Source organism: Coregonus lavaretus (assembly GCF_964263955.1).
Source record: "Coregonus lavaretus genome assembly, chromosome: 1".
NCBI classification, from domain to species: Eukaryota; Metazoa; Chordata; class Actinopteri; order Salmoniformes; family Salmonidae; genus Coregonus; species Coregonus lavaretus.
The window spans coordinates 95026587-95045640 of NC_139988.1; the positions used below are offsets into that span (position 1 = coordinate 95026587).

Below are 19054 nucleotides of genomic sequence, written 5' to 3' on the forward strand. Positions count from 1 at the left end.
CTCTCTGACCCTCAGCCTCCCTCTCTAACCCTCAGCCTCCCTCTCTAACCCTCAGCCCCTCTAGTCTCCCTCTCTAACCCTCAGCCTCCCTCTCGAACCCTCAGCCTCCCTCTCTAACCCTCAACCTCCCTCTCTAACCCTCAGCCTCCCTCTCTAACCCTCAGCCCCTCTAGTCTCCCTCTCTAACCCTCAGCCTCCCTCTCTAACCCTCAGCCTCCCTCTCTAACCCTCAGCCTCCCTCTCTAACCCTCAGCCTCCCTCTCTAACCCTCAGTCTCCCTCTGTAACCCTCAGCCCCTCTAGTCTCCCTCTCTAAACCTCAGCCTCCCTCTCTAACCCTCAGCCTCCCTCTCTAACCCTCAGTCTCCCTCTCTAACCCTCAGCCTCCCTCTCTAACCCTCAGCCTCCCTCTCTAACCCTCAGCCTCCCTCTCTAACCCTCAGTCTCCCTCTCTAACCCTCAGCCTCCCTCTCTAACCCTCAGCCCCTCTAGTCTCCCTCTCTAACCCTCAGCCTCCCTCTGTAACCCTCAGCCTCCCTCTCTAACCCTCAGCCTCCCTCTCTAACCCTCAGCCCCCCTCTCTAACCCTCAGCCTCCCTCTCTAACCCTCAGCCCCCCTCTCTAACCCTCAGCCTCCCTCTCTAACCTTCAGCCTCCCTCTCTAACCCTCAGCCCCCCTCTCTAACCCTCAGCCTCCCTCTCTAACCCTCAGCCCCCCTCTCTAACCCTCAGCCTCCCTCTCTAACCCTCGGCCTCCCTCTCTAACCCTCAGCCTCCCTCTCTAACCCTCAGCCTCCCTCTCTAACCCTCAGCCTCCCTCTCTAACCCTCGGCCTCCCTCTCTAACCCTCGGCCTCCCTCTCTAACCCTCAGCCTCCCTCTCTAACCCTCAGCCTCCCTCTCTAACCCTCAGCCTCCCTCTCTAACCCTTACCCCTACTAGTAGTCAGCTAGTAGTCAGCTGTCACACCCACATCAGCCTCCCTCTCTAACCCTCAGCCCCTCTAGTCTCCCTCTCTAACCCTCAGCCTCCCTCTCTAACCCTCAGCCTCCCTCTCTAACCCTCAGTCTCCCTCTGTAACCCTCAGCCCCTCTAGTCTCCCTCTCTAAACCTCAGCCTCCCTCTCTAACCCTCAGTCTCCCTCTCTAACCCTCAGTCTCCCTCTCTAACCCTCAGCCTCCCTCTCTAACCCTCAGCCCCTCTAGTCTCCCTCTCTAACCCTCAGCCCCTCTAGTCTCCCTCTCTAACCCTCAGCCTCCCTCTCTAACCCTCAGCCTCCCTCTCTAACCCTCAGCCTCCCTCTCTAACCCTCAGCCTCCCTCTCTAACCCTCAGCCCCTCTAGTCTCCCTCTCTAACCCTCAGCCTCCCTCTCTAACCCTCAGCCTCCCTCTCTAACCCTCAGCCTCCCTCTCTAACCCTCAGCCTCCCTCTGTAACCCTCAGCCTCCCTCTCTAACCCTCAGCCTCCCTCTCTAACCCTCAGCCTCCCTCTCTAACCCTCAGCCTCCCTCTCTAACCATCAGCCCCTCTAGTCTCCCTCTCTAACCCTCAGCCTCCCTCTCTAACCCTCAGCCCCTCTAGTCTCCCTCTCTAACCCTCAGCCTCCCTCTCTAACCCTCAGCCTCCCTCTCTAACCCTCAGTCTCCCTCTGTAACCCTCAGCCCCTCTAGTCTCCCTCTCTAACCCTCAGCCTCCCTCTCTAACCCTCAGCCTCCCTCTCTAACCCTCAGTCTCCCTCTCTAACCCTCAGCCTCCCTCTCTAACCCTCAGCCCCTCTAGTCTCCCTCTCTAACCCTCAGCCTCCCTCTCTAACCCTCAGCCTCCCTCTCTAACCCTCAGCCTCCCTCTCTAACCCTCAGCCTCCCTCTCTAACCCTCAGCCTCCCTCTCTAACCCTCAGCCTCCCTCTCTAACCCTCAGCCTCCCTCTCTAACCCTCAGCCTCCCTCTCTAACCCTCAGCCCCTCTAGTCTCCCTCTCTAACCCTCAGCCTCCCTCTCTAACCCTCAGCCTCCCTCTCTAACCCTCAGTCTCCCTCTGTAACCCTCAGCCCCTCTAGTCTCCCTCTCTAACCCTCAGCCTCCCTCTCTAACCCTCAGCCTCCCTCTCTAACCCTCAGTCTCCCTCTCTAACCCTCAGCCTCCCTCTCTAACCCTCAGCCCCTCTAGTCTCCCTCTCTAACCCTCAGCCTCCCTCTCTAACCCTCAGCCTCCCTCTCTAACCCTCAGCCTCCCTCTCTAACCCTCAGCCTCCCTCTCTAACCCTCAGCCCCTCTAGTCTCCCTCTCTAACCCTCAGCCTCCCTCTCTAACCCTCAGCCTCCCTCTCTAACCCTCAGCCTCCCTCTCTAACCCTCAGCCTCCCTCTGTAACCCTCAGCCTCCCTCTCTAACCCTCAGCCTCCCTCTCTAACCCTCAGCCTCCCTCTCTAACCCTCAGCCTCCCTCTCTAACCATCAGCCCCTCTAGTCTCCCTCTCTAACCCTCAGCCTCCCTCTCTAACCCTCAGCCCCTCTAGTCTCCCTCTCTAACCCTCAGCCTCCCTCTCTAACCCTCAGCCTCCCTCTCTAACCCTCAGTCTCCCTCTGTAACCCTCAGCCCCTCTAGTCTCCCTCTCTAACCCTCAGCCTCCCTCTCTAACCCTCAGCCTCCCTCTCTAACCCTCAGTCTCCCTCTCTAACCCTCAGCCTCCCTCTCTAACCCTCAGCCCCTCTAGTCTCCCTCTCTAACCCTCAGCCTCCCTCTCTAACCCTCAGCCTCCCTCTCTAACCCTCAGCCTCCCTCTGTAACCCTCAGCCTCCCTCTCTAACCCTCAGCCTCCCTCTCTAACCCTCAGCCTCCCTCTCTAACCCTCAGCCTCCCTCTCTAACCCTCAGCCTCCCTCTGTAACCCTCAGCCTCCCTCTCTAACCCTCAGCCTCCCTCTCTAACCCTCAGCCTCCCTCTCTAACCCTCAGCCTCCCTCTCTAACCCTCAGCCCCCCTCTCTAACCCTCAGCCTCCCTCTCTAACCCTCAGCCCCCCTCTCTAACCCTCAGCCTCCCTCTCTAACCCTCAGCCTCCCTCTCTAACCCTCAGCCCCCCTCTCTAACCCTCAGCCTCCCTCTCTAACCCTCAGCCCCCCTCTCTAACCCTCAGCCTCCCTCTCTAACCCTCGGCCTCCCTCTCTAACCCTCAGCCTCCCTCTCTAACCCTCAGCCTCCCTCTCTAACCCTCAGCCTCCCTCTCTAACCCTCGGCCTCCCTCTCTAACCCTCGGCCTCCCTCTCTAACCCTCAGCCTCCCTCTCTAACCCTCAGCCTCCCTCTCTAACCCTTACCCCTACTAGTAGTCAGCTGTTCCCTGTTTCTCATGTTACAGCCTACTCAGAGCCTCACCAGCCTTCCAGCAAGACCCTCAGTGAGGCCTCCCTGCTTTCAGCCTGGCCCACAGAATCACTGAGAGGAAAAACTACCAGATTCCTGAATGAATGACAAAGAATGTTGATTTTGCCAATAGTTACCCACTGACTCTTTATCTCTCTCTATGTCTCCTGTCTGGGTTTGTGTCTCCTGTCTGGGTCTCTCTCTGTGTCTCTGTATCAGTCTCTGTGTCTCTCTGTGTGTCTCTATATCTCTCTGTGTGTCTCCTGTCTGGGTCTCTGTATCTCTATCTGTGTCTCCTGTCTGGGTCTCTGTATCTCTCTGTGTCTCCTGTCTGGGTCTCTCTCTCTGTGTCTCCTGTCTGGGTCTCTGTATCTCTCTCTGTGTGTCTCTGTATCTCTCTCTGTGTCTCCTGTCTGGGTCTCTCTCTCTGTGTCTCCTGTCTGGGTCTCTCTATCTGTGTCTCCTGTCTGGGTCTCTCTCTCTGTCTCCTGTCTGGGTCTCTCTCTCTGTGTCTCCTGTCTGGGTCTCTCTCTCTGTGTCTCCTGTCTGGGTCTCTCTCTCTGTGTCTCCTGTCTGGGTCTCTCTCTCTGTGTCTCCTGTCTGGGTCTCTGTATCTCTCTCTCTGTGTCTCCTGTCTGTGTCTCTGTATCTCTCTCTCTGTCTCCTGTCTGGGTCTCTGTATCTCTCTCTGTGTCTCCTGTCTGGGTCTCTGTATCTCTCTCTCTGTCTCCTGTCTGGGTCTCTGTATCTCTCTCTGTGTCTCCTGTCTGGGTCTCTCTCTCTGTGTCTCCTGTCTGGGTCTCTCTCTCTGTGTCTCCTGTCTGGGTCTCTCTCTCTGTGTCTCCTGTCTGGGTCTCTCTCTCTGTGTCTCCTGTCTGGGTCTCTGTATCTCTCTCTCTGTGTCTCCTGTCTGTGTCTCTGTATCTCTCTCTCTGTCTCCTGTCTGGGTCTCTGTATCTCTCTCTGTGTCTCCTGTCTGGGTCTCTGTATCTCTCTCTCTGTCTCCTGTCTGGGTCTCTGTATCTCTCTCTGTGTGTCTCCTGTCTGGGTCTCTTTCTCTCTGTCTCCTGTCTGGGTCTCTGTATCTCTCTGTGTCTCCTGTCTGGGTCTCTGTATCTCTCTCTGGGTCTCCTGTCTGGGTCTCTCTCTCTCTGTCTCCTGTCTGGGTCTCTGTATCTCTCTCTCTGTCTCCTGTCTGGGTCTCTGTATCTCTCTCTCTGTCTCCTGTCGGGGTCTCTGTATCTCTCTCTGTCTCCTGTCGGGGTCTCTCTCTCTCTGTCTCCTGTCTGGGTCTCTGTATCTCTCTCTGTGTCTCCTGTCTGGGTCTCTGTATCTCTCTCTGTGTCTCCTGTCTGGGTCTCTCTCTCTGTGTGTCTCCTGTCTGGGTCTCTTTCTCTCTGTCTCCTGTCTGGGTCTCTGTATCTCTCTCTGTGTCTCCTGTCTGGGTCTCTCTCTCTGTCTCCTGTCGGGGTCTCTCTCTCTGTCTCCTGTCTGGGTTTGTGTCTCCTGTCTGGGTCTCTCTCTGTGTCTCTGTATCGGTCTCTATATCTCTCTGTGTGTCTCCTGTCTGGGTCTCTGTATCAGTCTCTGTGTCTCTCTGTGTGTCTCTATATCTCTCTGTGTGTCTCCTGTCTGGGTCTCTGTATCTCTCTCTGTGTCTCCTGTCTGGGTCTCTGTATCTCTCTGTGTCTCCTGTCTGGGTCTCTCTCTCTGTGTCTCCTGTCTGGGTCTCTGTATCTCTCTCTGTGTCTCCTGTATGGGTCTCTCTCTCTGTGTCTCCTGTCTGGGTCTCTCTCTCTGTGTCTCCTGTCTGGGTCTCTCTCTCTGTGTCTCCTGTCTGGGTCTCTCTCTCTGTGTCTCCTGTCTGGGTCTCTGTATCTCTCTCTGTGTCTCCTGTCTGGGTCTCTCTCTCTGTGTCTCCTGTCTGGGTCTCTGTATCTCTCTCTCTGTGTCTCCTGTCTGTGTCTCTGTATCTCTCTTTCTGTCTCCTGTCTGGGTCTCTGTATCTCTCTCTGTGTCTCTGTATCTCTCTCTGTGTCTCCTGTCTGGGTCTCTCTCTCTCTGTCTCCTGTCTGGGTCTCTGTATCTCTCTCTGTGTCTCCTGTCTGGGTCTCTCTCTCTCTGTCTCCTGTCTGGGTCTCTGTATCTCTCTCTGTGTGTCTCCTGTCTGGGTCTCTCTGTCTCCTGTCTGGGTCTCTGTATCTCTCTGTGTCTCCTGTCTGGGTCTCTGTATCTCTCTCTGGGTCTCCTGTCTGGGTCTCTCTCTCTCTGTCTCCTGTCTGGGTCTCTGTATTTCTCTCTCTGTCTCCTGTCTGGGTCTCTGTATCTCTCTCTCTGTCTCCTGTCTGGGTCTCTGTATCTCTCTCTCTGTCTCCTGTCTGGGTCTCTGTATCTCTCTCTCTGTCTCCTGTCTGGGTCTCTGTATCTCTCTCTGTCTCCTGTCGGGGTCTCTCTCTCTCTCTGTCTCCTGTCTGGGTCTCTGTATCTCTCTCTCTGTCTCCTGTCTGGGTCTCTGTATCTCTCTCTCTGTCTCCTGTCTGGGTCTCTGTATCTCTCTCTCTGTCTCCTGTCTGGGTCTCTGTATCTCTCTCTCTGTCTCCTGTCTGGGTCTCTGTATCTCTCTCTGTCTCCTGTCGGGGTCTCTCTCTCTCTCTGTCTCCTGTCTGGGTCTCTGTATTTCTCTCTCTGTCTCCTGTCTGGGTCTCTGTATCTCTCTCTCTGTCTCCTGTCTGGGTCTCTGTATCTCTCTCTCTGTCTCCTGTCTGGGTCTCTGTATCTCTCTCTCTGTCTCCTGTCTGGGTCTCTGTATCTCTCTCTGTCTCCTGTCGGGGTCTCTCTCTCTCTCTGTCTCCTGTCTGGGTCTCTGTATCTCTCTCTCTGTCTCCTGTCTGGGTCTCTGTATCTCTCTCTGTGTCTCCTGTCTGGGTCTCTGTATCTCTCTCTGTGTCTCCTGTCTGGGTCTCTCTCTCTGTGTGTCTCCTGTCTGGGTCTCTTTCTCTCTGTCTCCTGTCTGGGTCTCTGTATCTCTCTCTGTGTCTCCTGTCTGGGTCTCTCTCTCTCTGTCTCCTGTCTGGGTCTCTCTCTCTCTGTCTCCTGTCTGGGTCTCTCTCTCTCTGTCTCCTGTCTGGGTCTCTGTATCTCTCTCTCTGTCTCCTGTCTGGGTCTCTGTATCTCTCTCTGGGTCTCCTGTCTGGGTCTCTCTCTCTCTGTCTCCTGTCTGGGTCTCTGTATCTCTCTCTCTGTCTCCTGTCTGGGTCTCTGTATCTCTCTCTGTCTCCTGTCTGGGTCTCTGTCTCCTGTCGGGGTCTCTGTCTCCTGTCGGGGTCTCTGTATCTCTCTCTCTGTCTCCTGTCTGGGTCTCTGTATCTCTCTCTGTCTCCTGTCTCTCTCTCTGTCTCCTGTCGGGGTCTCTCTCTCTCTGTCTCCTGTCTGGGTCGCTGTATCTCTCTCTCTGTCTCCTGTCTGGGTCTCTCTCTCTCTATCTCCTGTCTGGGTCGCTGTATCTCTCTCTCTGTCTCCTGTCTGGGTCTCTGTATCTCTCTCTGTGTCTCCTGTCTGGGTCTCTGTATCTCTCTCTGTGTCTCCTGTCTGGGTCTCTGTATCTCTCTCTGTCTCCTGTCTGGGTCTCTGTATCTCTCTCTGTGTCTCCTGTCTGGGTCTCTCTCTCTGTCTCCTGTCTGGGTCTCTCTCTCTGTGTGTCTCCTGTCTGGGTCTCTCTCTCTCTGGGTCTCCTGTCTGGGTCTCTGTATCTCTCTCTGTGTCTCCTGTCTGGGTCTCTGTATCTCTCTCTGTGTCTCCTGTCTGGGTCTCTGTATCTCTCTCTGTGTCTCCTGTCTGGGTCTCTGTATCTCTCTCTCTGTCTCCTGTCTGGGTCTCTGTATCTCTCTCTCTGTCTCCTGTCTGGGTCTCTCTCTCTGTGTGTCTCCTGTCTGGGTCTCTCTCTCTCTGGGTTTCCTGTCTGGGTCTCTGTATCTCTCTCTGTGTCTCCTGTCTGGGTCTCTGTATCTCTCTCTGTGTCTCCTGTCTGGGTCTCTGTATCTCTCTCTGTGTCTCTCTGTGTGTCTCTGTATCTCTCTCTGTGTCTCCTGTCTGGGTCTCTCTCTCTGTGTGTCTCCTGTCTGGGTCTCTCTCTGTGTCTCCTGTCTGGGTCTCTCTCTCTCTGTGTGTCTCCTGTCTGGGTCTCTCTCTGTGTCTCCTGTCTGGGTCTCTCTCTCTGTGTCTCCTGTCTGGGTCTCTGTATCTCTCTGTGTGTCTCCTGTCTGGGTCTCTGTCTCTCTCTCTGGGTCTCCTGTCTGGGTCTCTGTATCTCTCTGTGTGTCTCCTGTCTGGGTCTCTGTCTCTCTCTCTGGGTCTCCTGTCTGGGTCTCTCTCTCTGTGTCTCCTGTCTGGGTCTCTGTATCTCTCTCTGTGTCTCCTGGCTGGGTCTCTGTATCTCTCTCTGGGTCTCCTGTCTGGGTCTCTGTATCTCTCTCTGGGTCTCCTGTCTGGGTCTCTCTCTCTGTGTCTCCTGTCTGGGTCTCTCTCTCTGTGTCTCCTGTCTGGGTCTCTGTATCTCTCTCTGGGTCTCCTGTCTGGGTCTCTGTGTTTCTTGTAGGTGGAAGCTGAATGCCATGACCACCAACAGTAACATTAGATATAACAACTCTGAAGTTAATAATTACTAATAATTACTGTCTCTGTGTTTCTTGTAGGTGGGAGCTGAACGCCATGACCACCAACAGTAACATTAGTAGACCCATCTTCTCCTCTCACGGCTAATCTGGGCTGGTACCCTCCACAGTACCAGAACACCAGTGCTGAACTGACCCAGAACACCAGGGCTGAACTGACCCACAGTTCCACAGCACCAGAACACCAGGACTGAACTGACCCAGAGCTACCACAGCACCAGAACACCAGGGCTGAACTGAACCAGAGTTCCACAGCACCAGAACACCAGGGCTGAATTGACCCATAACACCAGGGCTGAACTGACCCAGAGTTCCACAGCACCAGAACACCAGGGCTGAACTGACCCAGAGTTCCACAGCACCAGATCACCAGGGCTGAACTAACCCAGAACACCAGGGCTAAACTGACCCAGAACACTAGGGCTGAACTGACCCAGAGTTCCACAGCACCAGAACACCAGGGCTGAACTGACCCAGAGTTCCACAGCACCAGAACACCAGGGCTGAACTGACCCAGAGTTCCACAGCACCAGAACACCAGGGCTGAACTGACCCAGAACACCAGGGCTGAACTGACCCAGAACACCAGGGCTGAACTGACCCAGAGTTCCACAGCACTAGAACACCAGGGCTGAACTGACCCAGAGTTCCACAGCACCAGAACACCAGGGCTGAACTGACCCAGAGTTCCACAGCACCAGAACACCAGGGCTGAACTGACCCAGAGTTCCACAGCACCTGAACACCAGGGCTGAACTGACCCAGAGTTCTACAGCACCAGAACACCAGGGCTGAACTGACCCAGAGGTCCACAGCACCAGAACACCAGGGCTGAACGGACCCAGAGTTCCACAGCACCAGAACACCAGGGCTGAACTGACCCAGAGTTCCACAGCACCAGAACACAAGGGCTGAACTGACCCAGAGCTACTGGGCTGCCTCCACCAGAACCCTATTGTCTGGGCTGACTCCACCAGCACCCTATTGTCTGGGCTGACTCCACCAGAACCCTATTGTCTGGGCTGACTCCACCAGAACCCTATTGTCTGGGCTGACTCCACCAGAACCCTATTGTCTGGGTTGACTCCACCAGAACCTTATTGGCTCTCTCTTTCTCTTGGCTGTCTTTCTTTCTCTAAGTAAAAATCATTGATCTCCCAGTTCACCACATCTTCTCTATTTTAGCCCCCTGGACACTGACAGGAGGGGGTTTCTACTGGTGCTGAATGATGCTTTAGTATCTGGTCTTATGTTGCTCTGTTACTCACAACTCAATGTCAATCACCTTGATTGTTTTACCAGTGTTATGATGATCAGAACATATTCTTCACTCAACACTGATTGATGTTTTTTGAATTGCAAAGAGAATGCTGACATGTTTTCTCTGCTCCATTCTCTGCTCTCCTCTCTTCTCTCTGACTGATAATATCAGTCTGTGATGATTATCATGTATTTAAAGGGGCAATCCGGTATTAGAAAAGCAACAAAGTGGTTTCACCGCCACTGGTTTTGTTAAACAGCTCACATTGGGGAAAGGACAGAACTCCTGATGAATAACGGACATCTCTTCTCTCTGTGGAACAACAGGACGTCACAAAGATGTCTTCTACCTGACAGAACGCCACTAACCAACCCCCATAGTTTGCTGAGACAACGCCTACCACAGCCAACCACCTAGAACAAGTTAACAAAGATTATATCCATCTTCTGGTTAGTCATTTATACAACAATACCAGGTACCTGGATTTTCTTGCACTGTTTTTACCTATACTAGCACAGCAAAGCTCCCATAACCTAGTCAACAGTTAGCAGGTGATGCCAGCCACTCCCATAACCTAGACAACAGTTAGCAGGTGATGCCAGCCACTCCCATAACCTAGTCAACAGTTAGCAGGTGATGCCAGCCACTCCCATAACCTAGTCAACAGTTAGCAGGTGATGCCAGCCACTCCCATAACCTAGTCAACAGTTAGCAGGTGATGCCAGCCACTCCCATAACCTAGTCAACAGTTAGCAGGTGATGCCAGCCACTCTAATAACCTAGTCAACAGTTAGCAGGTGATGCCAGCCACTCCCATAACCTAGTCAACAGTTAGCAGGTGATGCCAGCCACTCCCATAACCTAGTCAACAGTTAGCAGGTGATGCCAGCCACTCCCATAACCTAGTCAACAGTTAGCAGGTGATGCCAGCCACTCCCATAACCTAGTCAACAGTTAGCAGGTGATGCCAGCCACTCCCATAACCTAGTCAACAGTTAGCAGGTGATGCCAGCCACTCCCATAACCTAGTCAACAGTTAGCAGGTGATGCCAGCCACTCCCATAACCTAGTCAACAGTTAGCAGGTGATGCCAGCCACTCCCATAACCTAGTCAACAGTTAGCAGGTGATGCCAGCCACTCTAATAACCTAGTCAACAGTTAGCAGGTGATGCCAGCCACTCCCATAACCTAGTCAACAGTTAGCAGGTGATGCCAGCCACTCCCATAACCTAGTCAACAGTTAGCAGGTGATGCCAGCCAGATGGCTGTGTCCTGTCTGTCTTTTCTACAGTCTACCAGTTCAGTACCCTGTCTACGCTATAACCCTTCAGAAGTGCTCACCTGGTCTGGCCTTAGTGAATGGAACCTGCTGCTGTCTCCCTACAGGATCACTGGAGCTTGACATGGAGGTGTGTTTACAGGGCAGCCCGTCAGTGTCTTACCCCCTCACCACTGCATAGGGCCAAGAGCCTCGTTATAGGGACTACATGGACAGATACTCTCTCTGGTCTATTGCACAGAGACAGCTTCATCACAGCCACCATTAAAAGCTGTACTGTATGGAACCAGGAACTAACCAGGAAGTGTATCTGTACTGTATGGAACCAGGAAGTGTATCTGTACTGTACCCACTACCCTCGCAGAACAACTGCTCTGTTACCTGTACGCCAGATTAAATCAACGCTGAACAATTGATTACATTGATTTAAGTTTTAGGATTCAATATCCCTGTTTTACTACCAAGTGTGTGAAGGTTGGGGATGTCATTAAATAACACCAATGTGCAGGTGAGTGATGGTGTATTAATGGGTACATGGTTGAATGAACTCTTCTACAGGACTGAATGGTCTAGAGACTTGGGTAGGTCCGGTCTCAGACAGAGGTCCTATCTCAGACAGAGGTCCGGTCTCAGACAGAGGTCCGGTCTCAGACAGAGGTCCGGTCTCAGACAGAGGTCCAGAGACCTGGGGTGGTAATCATTAGTCCAAAACGATTTTCTACTGCAACGGAAACGAGAGTTTCTATTGGACAATTTCAGGTCCTTCCCCATTTCGTTCCATTTGGTAATGTTTGGTTCCTAGTGAATACAGCCCTGGGCATGTTGTGTTCAGGTCCCTGCCATGCTTTCCCCTGGAGCTGGTTTATATTGGATTTGTATAATATGGGAGAAAGCAACGTTATCTATCTGCAAAGGGGTCATCTGGGTTTCTAGTGTAATATGCTCGATAACTGTAGAAATAATAAAATGGATGAGATTTTATTCCCACACTTGACACACATTTTGTTGTATTTTAATGTTCTACTCATCTGTCACTCCTCAGTTGCGTTGTGTTCTATTTGCCTCTGACTTGATGTAATAATAGTCTAATGCTTGACTTGGCAGGAAGTACATTGTAGTTCTGTGGTTCTAGCACCTCAAACCGCCCCGTTCCGCCCACGTCCCGCCCAGTTCCGCCCACGTCCCGCCCCCCTGGAAGCCTCTTTCCCCGGCGCTGAAGATCCCAATCACGTTCTGTACATGCATTTCTTTACCTCCACTCACATTTTGTTAGGTTACAGCCTTGTTCTAAAATGGATTAAATCGTTTTTTCCCCTCATCAATCTAAACACAATACCCAATAATGACAAAGCGAAAACAGGTTTTTAAAAATGTTTGCAAAAATATTACAAATATTACATACATAAGTATTCAGACCCTTTACTCAGTACTTTGTTGAAGCACCTTTGGCAGCGATTACAGCCTCAAGTCTTCTTGGGTATGACGCTACAAGCTTGGCACACCTGTATTTGGGGAGTTTCTCCCATTCTTGTCTGCAGATCCTCTCAAGCTCTGTCAGGTTGGATGGGGAGCGTCGCTGCACAGCTATTTTCAGGTCTCTCCAGAGATGTTAGATTGGGTTCAAGTCCGGACTCTGGCTGGGCCACTCAGGGACATTCAGAGACATGTCCCGAAGCCACTCCTGCGTTGTCGTGACTGTGTGCTTAGGGTCGTTGTCCTGTTGGAAGGTGAACCTTCACCCCAGTCTGAGGTCCTGAGCGCTCTGGAGCAGGTTTTCATCAAGGATCTCTCTGTACTTTGCTCAGTTAATCTTTTCCTCGATCCTGACTAGTCTCCCAGTCCCTGCCGCTAAAAAACATCCCCACAGCATGATGCCGCCACCACCATGCTTCACCGTAGGGATGGTGCCAGGTTTCCTCCAGACATGATGCTTGTCATTCAGGCCAAAGAGTTCAATCTTGGTTTCATCAGACCAGAGAATCTTGCAAACTCCAAGTGGGCTGTCATGTGCCTTTTACTGAGGAGTGGCTTCCGTCTGGCCACTCTACCATAAAGGCCTGATTGGTGGAGTGCTGCAGAGATGGTTGTCCTTCTGGAAGTTTCTCCCATCTCCACAGAAGAACTCTGGAGCTCTGTCAGAGTGACCATTGGGTTCTTGGTCACCTCCCTGACCAAGGCCCTTCTCCCCCGATTGTTCAGTTTGGCCGGGCGGCCAGCTCTAGGAAGAGTCTTGTTGGTTCCAAACTTCTTCCATTTAAGAATGTTTGAGGCCACTGTGTTCTTGGGGACATTCAATGTTGCAGAAATGTTTTGGTACCCTTCCCCAGATCTGTGCCTCGACACAATCCTGTCTCGGAGCTCTACGGACAATTCCTTTGACCTCCTGGCTTAATTTTTGCTCTGACATGCACTGTCAACTGTGGGACCTTATATAGACAGGTGTGTGCCTTTCCAAATCATGTCCAATCAATCGAATTTACCACAGGTGGACTCCAAGTTGTAGAAACATCTCAAGGATGATCGATGGAAACAGGATGCACCTGAGCTCAATTTCGAGTCTCATAGCAAATGGTCTGAATACTTATGTAAATAAGGTATTTATGTTTAGTTTTTTTAATATATGTGCAAAAATGTCTAAACCCATTTTCGCTTTGTCCTTATGGGGTGGTGTGTGTAGATTGATTAGGGAAAAACATGTATTTAATCAATTTTAGAATAAGGCTGTAACGTAAAAAATGTGGAAAAAGTGAAGGGGTCTGAATACTTTACGAATGCACTATATATGCCAAATTGCTCTTTCAGAATATCATAATGGACCTGTAACTTTGACTTTCTCCACTTCTACTCTGCCTTTCTGCTATTTCTCTTTAGTTGATTTGTTTCCTCATCCATCCGTTTACTGGACCGATGGCATCAATGGTTGCCCTTAATATGCTATTAAAGTTATCAACTAAATCACCACAAGAGGAAGGCAGAATAGGTGGTGGAGTATTGTTCATACACTCAATAAAATCTGTAGCAACTTCAGAGGTAAAATAGCGTTTCTTAATGCGTTCAGTATTACCCTGTGTTGCTATGGGCAACAAGGTAGTAAAACATCCACAGTGGTGATCAGATAAAGCAACATCAACAATAGAGGATATGTCAACAGAAAGCCCCTTGGTAATAACCAGGTCCAGAGTATGGCCGTAGAGGATATGTCAACAGAAAGCCCCTTGGTAATAACCAGGTCCAGAGTATGGCCGTAGAGGATATGTCAACAGAAAGCCCCTTGGTAATAACCAGGTCCAGAGTATGGCCGTAGAGGATATGTCAATAGAAAGCCCCTTGGTAATAACCAGGTCCAGAGTATGGCCGTAGAGGATATGTCAACAGAAAGCCCCTTGGTAATAACCAGGTCCAGAGTATGGCCGTAGAGGATATGTCAACAGAAAGCCCCTTGGTAATAACCAGGTCCAGAGTATGGCCGTAGAGGATATGTCAATAGAAAGCCCCTTGGTAATAACCAGGTCCAGAGTATGGCCGTAGAGGTTATGTCAATAGAAAGCCCCTTGGTAATAACCAGGTCCAGAGTATGGCCGTAGAGGATATGTCAATAGAAAGCCCCTTGGTAATAACCAGGTCCAGAGTATGGCCGTAGAGGATATGTCAATAGAAAGCCCCTTGGTAATAACCAGGTCCAGAGTATGGCCGTAGAGGATATGTCAACTGAAAGCCCCTTGGTAATACCAGGTCCAGAGTATGGCCGTAGAGGATATGTCAACAGAAAGCCCCTTGGTAATAACCAGGTCCAGAGTATGGCCGTAGAGGTTATGTCAATAGAAAGCCCCTTGGTAATAACCAGGTCCAGAGTATGGCCGTAGAGGATATGTCAATAGAAAGCCCCTTGGTAATAACCAGGTCCAGAGTATGGCCGTAGAGGATATGTCAATAGAAAGCCCCTTGGTAATAACCAGGTCCAGAGTATGGCCGTAGAGGATATGTCAATAGAAAGCCCCTTGGTAATAACCAGGTCCAGAGTATGGCCGTAGAGGATATGTCAACAGAAAGCCCCTTGGTAATAACCAGGTCCAGAGTATGGCCGTAGAGGATATGTCAACAGAAAGCCCCTTGGTAATAACCAGGTCCAGAGTATGGCCGTAGAGGATATGTCAACAGAAAGCCCCTTGGTAATAACCAGGTCCAGAGTATGGCCGTAGAGGATATGTCAATAGAAAGCCCCTTGGTAATAACCAGGTCCAGAGTATGGCCGTAGAGGATATGTCAATAGAAAGCCCCTTGGTAATAACCAGGTCCAGAGTATGGCCGTAGAGGATATGTCATTTGAAAGCCCCTTGGTATTAACCAGGTCCAGAGTATGGCCGTAGAGGATATGTCAATAGAAAGCCCCTTGGTAATAACCAGGTCCAGAGTATGGCCGTAGAGGATATGTCAACAGAAAGCCCCTTGGTAATAACCAGGTCCAGAGTATGGCCGTAGAGGATATGTCAACAGAAAGCCCCTTGGTAATAACCAGGTCCAGAGTATGGCCGTAGAGGATATGTCAACAGAAAGCCCCTTGGTAATTACCAGGTCCAGAGTATGGCCGTAGAGGATATGTCAACAGAAAGCCCTTTGGTAATAACCAGGTCCAGAGTATGGCCGTAGAGGATATGTCAACAGAAAGCCCCTTGGTAATAACCAGGTCCAGAGTATGGCCGTAGAGGATATGTCAACAGAAAGCCCCTTGGTAATAACCAGGTCCAGAGTATGGCCGTAGAGGATATGTCAATAGAAAGCCCCTTGGTAATAACCAGGTCCAGAGTATGGCCGTAGAGGATATGTCAATAGAAAGCCCCTTGGTAATAACCAGGTCCAGAGTATGGCCGTAGAGGATATGTCAATAGAAAGCCCCTTGGTAATAACCAGGTCCAGAGTATGCCGTAGAGGATATGTCAATAGAAAGCCCCTTGGTAATAACCAGGTCCAGAGTATGGCCGTAGAGGATATGTCAATAGAAAGCCCCTTGGTAATAACCAGGTCCAGAGTATGGCCGTAGAGGATATGTCAATAGAAAGCCCCTTGGTAATAACCAGGTCCAGAGTATGGCCGTAGAGGATATGTCAATAGAAAGCCCCTTGGTAATAACCAGGTCCAGAGTATGGCCATAGAGGATATGTCAATAGAAAGCCCCTTGGTAATAACCAGGTCCAGAGTATGGCCGTAGAGGATATGTCAATAGAAAGCCCCTTGGTAATAACCAGGTCCAGAGTATGGCCGTAGAGGATATGTCAATAGAAAGCCCCTTGGTAATAACCAGGTCCAGAGTATGGCCGTAGAGGATATGTCAATAGAAAGCCCCTTGGTAATAACCAGGTCCAGAGTATGGCCGTAGAGGATATGTCAATAGAAAGCCCCTTGGTAATAACCAGGTCCAGAGTATGGCCGTAGAGGACATGTCAACAGAAAGCCCCTTGGTAATAACCAGGTCCAGAGTATGGCCGTAGAGGATATGTCAATAGAAAGCCCCTTGGTAATAACCAGGTCCAGAGTATGGCCGTAGAGGATATGTCAACAGAAAGCCCCTTGGTAATAACCAGGTCCAGAGTATGGCTGTGGTTATGGGTGGGCCCAGTAACATGTTGGATAAAGTCCATAGAGCTCAACAGATTAATACATCCAATGGCCTTGCAGGTAGTCTCTTTGTCAACATGAATATTAAAATCACCCAACACAATGATTTTATCATAGTTCTCAAGGACAATATACAATAGTTCAGATAGATCAATAATAACCTAATTGACAGAGCAAAAAGAAAGGAGCCTGTACAGAATATAAATATTTCAAAATATGCATCCTGTTTGCAACAAGGCACTAAAGCAACACTGCAAAAAAATGTGGTAAAGCAATTAACTTTTTGTCCTGAATACAAAGTGTTATGTTTGGAGCAAGTACAATACAGCACATTGCTGACTTCCACTCTTCATATTTTCAAGCATAGTGGTGGCTGCATCATGTTATGGGGATGCTTGTCATTGTTAACGACTCGGGAGTTTTTCAAGATAAAAAGGGAACAGAATGGAGCTAAGCATAGACAAAAACCTGGTTCAGATTAATTCACCTTTCTGCAGGACAATAACCTAAATCACAAGGCTAAATCTACACTGTAGTTGCTTACCAAGAAGACAGTGAATAGTGGCCGAGTTAAAGTTTTGACCTAAATCTACTTGAAAATCTATTGCAAGACTTGAAAATGGTTGTCTAGCAATGATCAACAACCAATTTGACAGAGCTTGAAGAATTTTGAAAAGAATAATGGGCAAATGTTGCACAATCCAGGTGTGGAAATCTCTTAGAGACTGACCCAGAAAGACTGACAGCTGTAATCGCTGCTAAAGGTGATTCTAACATGTATTGACTCAGGGGTGTGAATACTTAAGTACATTTTTTATTTCTGTTTTTAATTGTCATAGAATTTCTAAAAACATATTTTCACTTTTTCATTATGGGATATTGTGTGCGCATCCATTTTGAATTCAGGCTGGAACACAACAACATGTGGAATAAGTCAAGGGGTTTGAATATTTTCAGAAGGCACTGTATGTATTGTGTTTCTAAATGAAATGCAGCATTTGACAGTTTCCTGTAACCCTGAAGAGAGGGTCCTACCAATGTTTCCTGTTGGTCAAGTTTAGTGACCATGTTGACTTCTGAGTTTTTTTTTTTTTTGACTGATAACTTTAACTGCATTCTCCAATATGCCTGGGTCACACCTTTACTCACTATTTAAACTTGTGTTATTGACCGTGTTGACTGCTGTGGTAGCTCTGCTGTGTTGTGGTCAAGTTTACTAACCATATGAACCACTGTTGTTAATCTCCTAGCTGCAGCTTGTGGTCAAGGTTGTCAGGGCCAGAGGTTAAGTATCAGAGTTGGTCAGTCCTGATGGACGCTTTCTCTTGGGTGTCTGGTTTCCCTGTGTGTGGCTCCTAATGGCCTGGGTGATGACGTGTGTGTGTGTCCGTCCTCGGGGAGAGCTACTTAAAGCAGACCATGGATCTAAATGAGTTTTGTGTGAATGAGGCTAAGGGTTGTTATGACTTGGTATTCCCATGGCGGTCTGCCAGAAGTCACAACCACAACCATTCTATTCAGATCCACACACACACACACATTAGTTCAACATTGTGATTGATTAACAGATCAAGACACTTCATCTGTCAATCATCTGAGACATTTTAACAACACATCAATCACAAGTCAACTTTAGTCAATATCTGTTTAATCAGATCAATAAATCAAGATTGGTATTGTCCTGTTTTCTTATGTTAATATTCCATTAGAGCTTAGGGTCGAAGTTCATGGGTGCCACTAACAAATTAAACAGTCTGTCATCACTCTGTTGTGAGTCCCGTCTTGTGGCGCTTCATGGTCCCCAGACTACTGCCATGTGGCCCCTGAGGCGGAGGCCCCCTGGTCCCTGGTGGGGTCCTGCTAAAATCCAGTGTACGACTGCCCTCTGCTCCAGTCGTCGCGTCTGCTTGGCCCCGGACAGACCACTCAGATGGCAATTTTGGGACGTCCCGTCTTGTGGCGCCCCACCCCACCCCCCCCCTCTCTACCCTTGGCCCACACTAGGCTGCTTAAATTGGGACATGAGTGCTGCTATAGGACGTATGTCTCATCTTAAGGAGAGTGTCTCAAAGTCAACCCTGCCTGCCTCTCTCTCTCTCTCTCTCTCTCTCTCTCTCTCTCTCTCTCTCTCTCTCTCTCTCTCTCTCTCTCTCTCTCTCTCTCTCTCTCTCTCTCTCTCTCTCAATTTCAATTCAAAGGGCTTTATTGGCATGGGAAACATATGTTAAAATTGCCAAAGCAAGTGAAATTGATAATAAACAAAAGTGAAATAAACAATAAAAAATGATCAGTAAACATTACACTCACAAAAGTTCCAAAAAGAATAAAAAGATTTCAAATGTCATATTACGTCTATATACAGTGTTGTAACAATGTGCAAATAGTTAACGTACAGAAGGGAAAATAAATAAACATAAATATGGGTTGTATTTACAATGGTGTTTGTTCTTCACTGGTTGCCCTTTTCTTGTGGCAACAGGTCACAAATCTTGCTGTTGTGATGGCACACTGTGGTATTTCACCCAATAGATATGAGAGTTTATCAAAATTGGGTTTGTTTTCGAATTCTTTGTGTCTCTAATATGGTCATACATTTGGCAGGAGGTTAGGAAGTGCAGCTCAGTTTCCACCTCATTTTGTGGGCAGTGTGCACATAGCCTGTCTTCTCTTGAGAGCCAGGTCTGCCTACGGCGGTCTTTCTCAATAGCAAGGCTATGCTCACTGAGTCTGTACATAGTCAAAGCTTTCCTTAAGTTTGGGTCAGTCACAGTGGTCAGGTATTCTGCCACTGTGTATTCTCTGTTTAGGGCCAAATAGCATTCTAGTTTGCTCAGTTTTTTTGGTAATTCTTTCCAATGTGTCAAGTAATTCTCTT

At 49.6% G+C, this 19054-nt stretch overlaps 2 protein-coding genes across 2 annotated transcripts in view; both read left to right on the top strand.

The window, feature by feature from the left end:
* The window catches only part of LOC311112730 (kelch domain-containing protein 3-like), a 124671-nt gene extending 113111 nt beyond the window's left edge, over nucleotides 1–11560 (top strand). Inside the window, exon 11 of the mRNA XM_084155858.1 lies at nucleotides 8047–11560. Within this exon, the coding sequence (XP_084011984.1) occupies nucleotides 8047–8113 (67 nt within the window). The 3' untranslated portion in view covers nucleotides 8114–11560. The remainder of the gene's footprint in view (nucleotides 1–8046) is intronic.
* The window catches only part of LOC311134514 (uncharacterized protein), a gene marked incomplete at its 5' end in the record, with an annotated part of 70239 nt that continues 62251 nt past the window's right edge, over nucleotides 11067–19054 (top strand). The window contains one exon of the mRNA XM_084168212.1: nucleotides 11067–11074. Within this exon, the coding sequence (XP_084024338.1) occupies nucleotides 11067–11074 (8 nt within the window). The remainder of the gene's footprint in view (nucleotides 11075–19054) is intronic.